General features: G+C 39.6%; 1 protein-coding gene across 1 annotated transcript in view; it reads right to left on the bottom strand.

The window, feature by feature from the left end:
• Window positions 1–1,337: 1,337 nt before the first annotated feature.
• ACADSB (acyl-CoA dehydrogenase short/branched chain) overlaps window positions 1,338–10,588 on the bottom strand; it is a gene marked incomplete at both ends in the record, with an annotated part of 36,109 nt that continues 26,858 nt past the window's right edge. The window contains 6 exons of the mRNA XM_079698917.1: window positions 1,338–1,408; window positions 2,140–2,239; window positions 4,515–4,652; window positions 5,572–5,661; window positions 8,801–8,893; window positions 10,100–10,225. Coding sequence (XP_079555043.1) covers window positions 1,338–1,408; window positions 2,140–2,239; window positions 4,515–4,652; window positions 5,572–5,661; window positions 8,801–8,893; window positions 10,100–10,225 — 618 coding nt within the window. The remainder of the gene's footprint in view (window positions 1,409–2,139; window positions 2,240–4,514; window positions 4,653–5,571; window positions 5,662–8,800; window positions 8,894–10,099; window positions 10,226–10,588) is intronic.

Raw genomic sequence — 10,588 nt, 5'->3', positions numbered from 1 at the left:
AGTTCTGAATATTTAACTATGGTATCCATTATAGAAATTAACCCAATTCAATGAACATGAACGCACAAAGCAAAATTACTTTGAAAATGTCAAGTTTTCTTAATAAACATTATCCTTTCATTAAAGTACTAAAGTGCTTCCCTTTTGACAGCAGTGATTACTTTAAGCAACTGTATGAGCCTTGAAACATTTTTCAACATCTCTAACCCATGCCCCCTTCCAGAAAATATAAAACACTCACCCTTCACTGTCCTCCTCCCTCCTGAGGGGACTGAGGACCTGTACCCTACAAGGTCTCTCTGATTGAGAATCCCTGATACTGAAGAAATGGCATCGCCAGCCGTATATTATGTTGAGCTTTGCCTTTCCATAATTTGACTGTAAAACAACAGATTTATTTTTGCCTTCCCAGAAATGTCATGTTTTATATTACCAAATATGCTTTTCAAACTCCACACTAGCTTCTATCCCTCATTCCTTACAAGATTTTAGTACACTTCTTTATGGAGACAAGACATCTCCTCTTGAGAATCACTGAACCAAAATATAATTTCTGAATTACTATTCATGAAAAAGCTCAATAACTAAGTTTGAGAAAACAGTATTCAATTTAAAGACAGAAAAAATGAATATTACAATATTGAGTATATTCTAATTATTAAACCAAATTATTTAAACTTCATACTTGAAAACTAACGTAGAGACTTGTTTTTAAAATGATCTACTGAAACCATAATGAAATGCACCTTTCATACTGGTCAATTATAGTAACAAATTATATTGCTTTCCTTTGTTGAAATGCTTTCTTTGATTATATAAACTACAGAGTTATACTCTCATTTTCCACTCATTTTCAGATATTCAGAACTAAAACTTTTAGATTTTTCTGAATAAATTTTTATCAGTTGCTACCTAGTTTAGCAACTTAGAATCGAATCTATTTCTTCTGTAGAATTGCCAACTCTCACAAACGTCTCTCTGACTGATGCACAATGACAGGGATATAAAATACCCATGTCTGCAAGAAATACTTATATTGTCTTTATTTTTCCAAATTCTAATAGAGTGAAATTCTGTATACCCTGAAGCTAAAATGATAATGCATATAGAGTTTTAAAAATAGTTTTGGAGAAAATATGGATGTATTTCTTCCTAAAATTTAAAAATGATTTTCTGAGCCTAAGTTAAGCAGATTGGAAAGAGGAGACAGGAAAGGTCTACCTCCAGATCCAAGGAGAAGGGCCTAAATAAAATCATTCAATGCAGCCCCCAACAAGGCACAATAGTTTAAAATTTTACACGAGTGACACCAGGGAGGGGTCCCACTCCCGTGGCTGTCAGTATTCTGAATCTATGCGCCTTGCAATGGTGTTCAGCTGGATATTTGAAGTTCCTTCATATATTGTACCTTAAACAAAGGGGAGAAAAGGAACAATTAGGAGTGGAGCTATGGTTAAGAGTCTATGCAAGAAACAGCTCTGCAAACATTACCTCTGCATTTACTGTAAAACTTTACCAGGAATAGTGTCCAATGTCCCCTGAATATGGTACTATTTGACAAGGTAATTCTGCCTAAGAGATAACAATTTTCTATTTGGTTTACAGACTTCTAGAATCAGTATTAAACAGTTGGAAGTTTTTTGTTCCTAAACTATCAACACACAAGCCTGGATGGTTCCTCAGGAACAGGCAGCTTTCATAACTGCTGTTTCTATTTTCCCACCTGGCAGTGGAGCAGCGGAATGCTCAGGCTTGGGTGGGCACTTAGTGTCTAAAATTAGAACTGAGCTTCAAACAACAGCATTAAACTAATAGAAAATATTAACATTTTTAGTAAAAGAAAAATTAAGACAGTAGATTTTGTTGTGGTTTTACTGAAAGGCCTTCAGAGGCCTTGAGGCATTTAAAAGGGAAATTTGATGTTTTAAAAATATATAGATATAAATCTATTTTTTTGAAGGAAGAAGTAGGGGAAAATAACCCAGCCACAAGAAAAGGAGAGCCAATAAACGTAATAACTGAAGAGATTAAAATTGCCTTTGCCTACGTACCAGTAATAAAAAAAAGTCAAACCGATACAACAGCCTAAAACACCTACAGAGTCAAATAAAACAAAATAAATGTAAAAACTCTGTTTACCAATCTTCGCATCTCGGAAGTATTTTTCCACGGGGTAATTTTTGGTGTAGCCGACTCCTCCCATCCACTCGATACATTTGCCAGTTATTAGGCCCGCAATCTACCAAAAAGCAGCAGCAAATCACATGTTGAAGCCACATAACTTATGCCTTACAAACACTCTTGTAGAATATTCTTAGTAACATGGATTCACTGTTATTGGCAGCTGGAAGGATTGATGTCTTTTTATAAATTAGCATTTCTCCTTAGTCCCATTCTCTATACATACATTTATGTAAAATATCCTATTAGTTCACAAAATTCTTATTTTCTTAAGAAAATTAGGGTATTTGTTTAGACTCATACTTGTCGACAGGTATCATTTACTCAGCAAATGTTAATCAAGGGCCTTCTTATGTCACCCACTCTGCCAGCCACAATGGTGAGGGGTAGCCAGTCGCTCACTGCCCTTTTGTCCTGCTGGTCATTCAGAGACACAGACATTGAATCGCAATCACTAAAACTGAAAAACCGTATGGGGCAAGACAAGAGCCTGCTAGGGAAGCTGCCATGACTTAGATGGGGGATAGGTAAGGAAATTACAGCCTCGCTGAGAACTAAAGGATGAGTTAGGGGACATTTCAAGCTGAGGAATGACACGTGGAAAGGCTCCAAGGGGAAAATGGGTTCGTCAGCCTCAAGGGCCTGAGGACCAATGGGCTGGGATCGGGGTGACCTGTAAAAAGGGAATTGGGGGCAGGCGGGCCGCACATGATGGTGAGCAGTTTGAATAACGTACTGGCCCCCAAAGATGTCCACAGGAGAATCCCCAGAAAGTGTAAATGTTCATCACCTACATGGCATAGAGACTTGCAGGTGTGATTAAGTTAAGAACCTTGCGATGGGATGATGATCCCAGACTATCTGGGCGGGTCTCGTGTAATCCCAAGGGTCCTTATAAAGGAAAGAGGGAGGCAGAGAAGATGATGTGACCACGGAAACAGAAAGCAGTCAGATCTGAACACCCTACACTATTGGCTCTGAAGACGGAGGGAGGGCCTATGAGTCCAAGAAACAGAGTTGGCTCTAGAAGCTGGAAAAGAAAAGGAAATGGATTCTCCCCTAGAGCCTCCAGAAAGGCAGCTCTGCTGACACATTAATTTTATCCCAGTGAGACTCATTTCAGACGTCTCACCTCCAGAGCTGTGAGATAATAGAATTGTACTGTCTTAGGCCACTAAATTTTTGGTAATTTGTTAAAAGTAGCAATAGGAAACAAATAAAAAGGTCCCATTTGTTGTGAGGAGCCACTGAAGGGTTTAAAGCTGGAGAGTGGCATGACCTCACGGAGACCTTGAAAAGGGACACTGGATGGGAGAAAGCAACAGGGGAAAACAAGAGGTTAGAAGGTGACTCCAGTGGTTTGGTAAAGAAACGGCACAGCTTGGACTAGACAGGTGGCAGTACGAAGGGAGAGAAAAACAAATTCAAGAAATATTTAGGGGGCTTCCCTGGTGACGCAGTGATTGAGAGTCCGCCTGACGACGCAGGGGACGCGGGTTTGTGCCCCGGTCCGGGAAGATCCCACATGCCGCACAGTGGCTGGGCCCCTGAGCCATGGCCGCTGAGCCTGAGCGTCCGGAGCCTGTGCTCCGCAACGGGAGAGGCCACAACAGTGAGAGGCCCGCGTTCCGCAAAAAAAAAAAAAAAAAGAAATATTTAGGGGGTTGAATCCTCAAAACTGAGGATGGATTCAACTGGGGGATGAGGGAAAGGAGGGCGTCAAGCAGACTCAGGTTTGCGACTGGGGTCGGGGGGAGGTGTGTAGGTAAAGCAGAAGCGGGTTCTATTAGTCTGGAACTCAGAAGGGAGGCTGAGGCAGAAGATTAAATCTGGGGGCTGAAGAGGTTAAATAAATATTTGAAGCCAGGGAATGACTAAGACATACTGCCGAAGCTGGGAGAGAGCAGCCCAGTGATGAGGCTAAGTTTCCACCAAAGCCCAGTGTGTTACATGTAGAATGCATATGCATGAGCGGGAAGCATCAACACATGGACAGTCCCTTCTTGGGCATTTTTATTTCACATTATCTCCAGGGCATTCACTTCGTCCCAACCATCGTTCAGCTGAGGCTCATCCAGGGATTTACGGTGGGCCTTCTGCCTGAACGGAGTGCCCCGGTTGCCACCTAAGAGCCTATGAAAACATGGAGACCTCACAGAATCAAAGCACCTCCCTATGGCAACTTTACTTTTCTGCATTTCTGGTGCAGAAACTAGAAAGTTCATGTTATTTTACTTGAAAAACAAATGCGTAACCAACATTTCTAAATGAAGAGGTTAATAAATAAATATCTTTAAAAAAAGAAAAAGACTGACTTTTTTTTCTTTTTTTACCTCTGATGCATAGTACTTGGCCATAGATGATTCTTTAATGAATGGCCTTCCAGCTTCTAAAAGCCTTGCAGCGTTGTATGTGAGTAATCTTGCAGCTTCTAGCTGGGTGGCCATGTGAGCCACTTGGTGTTGGAGCCCCTGTAACATTCAGGCCCAAGGTAGAGAACTGTGATTTCCGAAAACAGCTCATTGTCAAAGTCCTGCCTGGATGTGGAACACTGACAGATTCAAAATATACCCGTCCAAAAATTCACATTCATTTCGCAAGAATAGTTTAAAATCTGCAATCTAAAATAAACCACTACAGGGACCTCCCTGGCGGTCCAGAGGTTAAGACTCCGCGCTCCCAATGCAGGGGGCCCGGGTTCGATCCCTGGTCGGGGAACTAAGATCCCACATGCCGCAACTTCTGAGCTGGCGCACCGTGACGAAGACCCAGCGCAGCCACAATAAATGCGTGAAAGAATGAATAAATAAATAAATAATAAAATAAACCACTACGTGTATTGCTTCTTTAAAAAATTTCAAAGTTCAGGTAATTGATAACTGCCAAGATTTAAAAAATAAATGATCATAGAATTAGGTTTAAAATTTTGACTTATTTTTAACAATGTGTCAAATACTTAAAACATTTACCTGATTCTGAATCACCCTAGACGGTACAGCGTGTTATCTTTATTTTACCGATGAGGCAGTTGAGGTTTGGAGAGGTGAGGTAACTAAAGCTAGTAATAGTAAGACAAAGAACCAGGATTTAAACCCAGGAAGTCTGACTACAGACCCCATGCCCTGGAACTCTGAAGCAGTGAGGAGGCAGCTCCCAAGTGCTCACCAAGGTATCCTGCATCATGCCATAGCCAGGCCTCAAGGACTATTGCTCTGCCCTTGGAGAAGGTCAAGGCAAGCACAAGTATATGCACCAAGATCTAATCCTTCCACTCTGTGCCTCTCCCATTAAAATCCCCGAGGGGATTCCCTTACAGCTTTGTAACCAAGCTCTTCATTAATGGGAAGAGGGAGAGCACAGCACTGTAGAAAGATGGTAATAATTATATACCTGAAAATCAAATATTCTTTTGCCAAATTGTTCCCTTTCTTTAATATATGGAATAGTGTAGTCAAAACATCCTTGAGCCAGTCCCAGCATCTGTTAAAAAAAAAAAATCAGAATTTCTTATTTTTTATAAGTTTATGCTCTTAATTATTCAAGTTATGAAGTTATTCAAGTTATGAATGCTTTTTACAGTCAAATTGAAAAGTTGGGGTAGGGAAAGGACTAGAGATACCGAGATGGTGAGGTCTAACGTTAATGACCTTCATCCACTGCATTTATAGAACTTAAGTGCTAGTAATTGGGAGAAAATTTGAGTAATTTCCTGTGAAGAAGAGCACATTTGATTCCAGGAGCTAAATCTCCTGGTGTGGCTGTGCTCATGCACCCAGGTTACTTTTTGGGATTCTTCTCCCTTAGGCTTGAGTCTCCAGGCACCAAGTGAGCCTCAGAAATTTTGCTCAAAGACTGGCCTCAAAGACTAGAGTAGCTGCCTCTAGTCCTTCTAGAAGTCAAGTGTGCAAGGTCATTTCTGGTCTTCTTTTGTATATGCTCAGGATTAACAAGAGCTTTGGTGGGTAGGGAGGGCATTGGAACATAAAAGAGCAGCGTTTCTCAACCCTGGCAGCACATGAGAATCATCTCGGGGAGCTCAATAATGGGGGGGTGGGTGAGTGTGGCCTAAACACCAGCATTCTAAAAACTCTTTAATGTTTTAATGCACAGCTAGAGTTGAGGATAACTGCACAGAGGAACTGGTAAAAACATCAGTTCATACATTTCAAGAACTAATCAGGATGTGGTGACAGTTTTAGCTGGACGGTCTCATTGCAAACTAATCTCCGTAACAATTGAATGACTCAAGCTTAGAAATTGTTTCTAAATTCTAACACTAGGTAGCCATTAAATCACTATCTAATTACAGATGGCCAAGAGGCACATGAAAAGCTGCTCAACATCACTAATGCAAATCAAAACTACAATGAGATATCACCTCACACCGGTTGGAATGGGCATCATCAGAAAATCTACAAACAACAAATGCTGGAGAGGGTGTGGAGAAAAGGGAACCGTCTTGCACTGTTGGTGGGAATGTAAATTGATACAGCCACTATGGAGAACAGTATGGATGTTCCTTAGTAAACTAAAAATAGAATTACCGTATGACCCAGCAATCCCACTCCTGGGCATATACCCAGAGAAAACCATAATTCAAAAAGACACGTGCACCCCATGTTCATTGCAGCACTATTTACAATAGCCAGGTCATGAAAGCAACCTAAATGCCCATCGACAGGCGAATGGATAAAGAAGATGTGGTACATACATACAATGGAATATTACTCAGCCATAAAAAGGAATGAAATTGGGTCATTTGTAGAGAGGTGGATGGACCTAGAGACTGTCATACAGAGTGAAGTAAGTCAGAAAGAGAAAAACAAATATTGTACATTAACACATATATGTGGAATCTAGAAAAATGGTACCGATGAACTGGTTTGCAAGGCAGAAACAGAGACACGGATGTATGTAGAGAACAAATGTAAGGACAACAAGGGTGGATAGGGGAGGGTGGTGGTGGGATGAACTGGGAGATTGGGATTGACATGTATATACTAATATGTATTAAATAGATAACTAATAAAAAAATCACTATCTAATTATGCCAAACCATGTAGGTTTTAGAAAAAGGAAAAGAAAAATCAATAGTTAAAGCTTTTGGGGGAAATGCCCACAAACTTATCAATATTTCATTAGTGTTCATTCAAATTTTCCTTTAGCCTTTTATTTTGAACTTTCTGGAGAATGGAATATTATGTTAAAAACTAAAGGACAAAACCCCAAAAGTAAATTAAGGTGAGACAGCGACTCACTGCACTTTTGGCTATGAGAGAAGATAATGTCATTAAACCCTTATAACTAAAGTTTACAATATGCCAACAATATGGTATATTGACACAAAAACCGTAATTATCAGTTGTCAATCAAAACAGGCTTTTCCAAAACAGTGTAAAATGTTTTCACTATAAATACTGAAAAACTAAATTCTTTACAACTACAGAGTCTTGAGGTTGGATGCCTCCAGTTCACTGTTACATGTGCCTCTTTCTCCAAAAAGCATCCACAGTATTAACCAAGAAATAATAACTATCAGACTTTACCTTTTTCTCTCTTTTTTTCTGACCTTAACTTTTAATTAGGTTATAAGATAACTTGGAGTAATTAGACTAAAGCCCAGGCTGTGCGTTTACTGCCAGATATCTATATTATTTACTGGTCTGGGAACAAGGAAATCCAGTGTTGTAGTTTTTAATGTCATATCTGATGAAGTTGAATCACAGAAAAACTTTAAAAAGAACAGATAAGCCAGATCTCTTTACTGACCTATTATCTAGTTTTGTGGGAAACATGGGCTAAGTTTTGATCTGAGAATACTTTGTTAGCAAATTAACAGCAGCAAAAAAAAAAAAGAAAAAAAACCTAGAGTACAATTACAATTTAAATACTCCAAAGAGCTAATATATGCAACATCTTCAAAATATAAAAGCTGTAAGTTTTTGAATTTTGGATACTCATTGATTAAAAATAAATACATTACAAAAATGAAATAATTCATAATAAAACCAAAGACTTTATTCATTTTGTGATTCTAGAAAATAACTGATATCACCTAATAGAAAAGTTTAATATGCTATAAGGGCAAATTTGGTAAAAAATTGAATAGTTTTCATCATACGTATCTGTTTAATTGTTGCCATTTTAAGTGCCATATCAAAAAAATTGTCTGATTTTCACATGCAAAACACTAAGCAACAAATCTTTTATTATCTATAGAGACTCTTACTATACAATAGAATGTTACTTATTCTTAATTTAAAAAATTTCAGAATGAATCACATACTTTGAAAAGTTGATTTAAAAAAATACCACATTTAATCTATAATGTACTTAAGAAGTTATCAATCCAGGTATTAGATAATACTTTAATGCTCTCAAAGCAGAAAAACTGTTACCACTAAGCCATTGTTTGGTTCTCAGGACATTATATAATTGACCAAAGTGGAATTTTAAAGAAATCACAGCCAGAAGCTATCTTTTACCTCATGGAAGGGAAGGGTGCCATCTTGTGTTCACAAGCTTTCAAATACTCATTGGTTTTACTGCATTTTTTCTTTTTACATTTTAATTGACTGTGTGTGGAAGAGTCAAGTTGAAGGGCTAAAATTTGACTTACCTGTGCAGCAATTCCTATTCTACTTTCATTAAGACCCCCGATGGCGTACTTATAGCCATGTCCAACTTGTCCCAGGATATTGGCTTCTGGAACCTGAAAAGAAAAACGTGCAGTTATTTCTCAATTTAATTTAACATAATTCATTTTGGTAATATATTTTTTTAATGCACATATACTCCCAATTTCTGTGATAATTCTCTAGCATGGTACTTATTAAACTCCAAGGAAATTATCTGCTATGTCTCTGTCTTCCTCTAAACTGTTGCCCACATGCTCTCAGAAGGATAGGACTCAAGTCCATGCTGTTCACTATTACATCCTCCAGAGCCCAGCACAGACGTTCGGTGAATCTAGAAAAATGAAATCTCATACAATTAATCAATAACATAAATGAGTAACAATTTTCCCCAAACACTTATCTGTATGCTACAATGTAAGATAAAATATAAGGAATAGCAGAAAACATGTAAGGGTAGTAAACCTTTCTTCTGTTGAGACTATTATCACAACAAAAATCAGCTGAGGGCCGTGTGCTTGCTTGTGTGTGTGTGTGTGTGTGTGTGTATGTACACAGGCATGTGTACCAAACAGAAAGGAGGAGAGAAGAAATACATAAAACTATTCAACCGTTTACTTGAAAAAAGATCTAGACTAGGTATTTTAGAAAATACACTTAGCTTCTTAATATGGGCAGTTAGGAGAGAGAGTGGGCAGAATGGAGAAAGAAAAGGGAAATTAGGAGAAGAAAGACAGTTGGGGTGCAGTAGTGAGGCTCACAGGACATCCATAAGGACACCCCATGGGCACACACACAATCACCAATGAGCAAAAAGGTCACAATCTAATGAGTGGTAGAAAATCCATCACATCCTGTCCGACCTATGTAAAGTTCTAAAGCACAGCATTCTAGTTATCTTTTCCTCGTTTTTTTTTTAAGACTCAACTCTAAACTGTGGGCGCTGCCTGGCTGTTTTCCACTCTCACTGGGCAACACCCCCATCTTGTGGCCTTGCTGGGCCGACACCACACTCCTCGGAAGCTACGTGTGATGCGCAAGTACCAGGTTCATGAAGTATAAATGAGATTAATCCTCGGGCTGGCTCTTGAGGCCAGCTGCTGGGCAGACAGGTTTCCACCTCTGGCCTAAACTCTCGTGGGAAGTACATTTAGGTCATAACCTAACCTAAGATCATCGTTCAAGAGTTTTACAAAGTACTCTCCTATGCACGCCTAATAGTGCGACGCCTTCTCTCACAGCTATACTTTCAGGCAAAGCCATTCCACATCTAGGATACCCACCTTGACATTTTCAAACGTTAATGGGCAGGTAGAAGAAGCTCTGATTCCCATTTTGTTCTCTGTTTTCCCTATATGAAGGCCCTCAGTATCACGATCTACCAAGAAGCAGGTAATTCCTTTATACCCCTGAAATGAAGATTTAAAATGCTATAACCACTTTGACTGATAAGATCCCTTGTTTCCAGAGTTCAAAGTAAACAGAAAACGAAAAACAAACCTTAGGGACTTCCCTGGTGGTCTACTGCTTAAGAATCCGCCTGTCAATGCAGGGGACATGGGTTCGAGCCCTGCTCTGGGAAGATCCTACATGCCGCAGAGCAACTAAGCCCATACACCACAACTACCGAGCCCACGCTCTACAGCCCGTGAGCCGCAACTACTGAGCCCGCGTGCTGCAACTACTGAAGCCCGTGCGCCTAGAGCCTGGGCTCCGCAACAAGACAAGCCACCGCAATGAGAAGCCCACTCACCACAACAAAGAGTAGCCCC

The sequence above is a fragment of the Hyperoodon ampullatus genome (genome assembly GCF_949752795.1).
Source record: "Hyperoodon ampullatus genome assembly, chromosome: 1".
Lineage (NCBI taxonomy): Eukaryota > Metazoa > Chordata > Mammalia > Artiodactyla > Ziphiidae > Hyperoodon > Hyperoodon ampullatus.
This window is presented reverse-complemented; position numbering and strand designations above follow the sequence as displayed.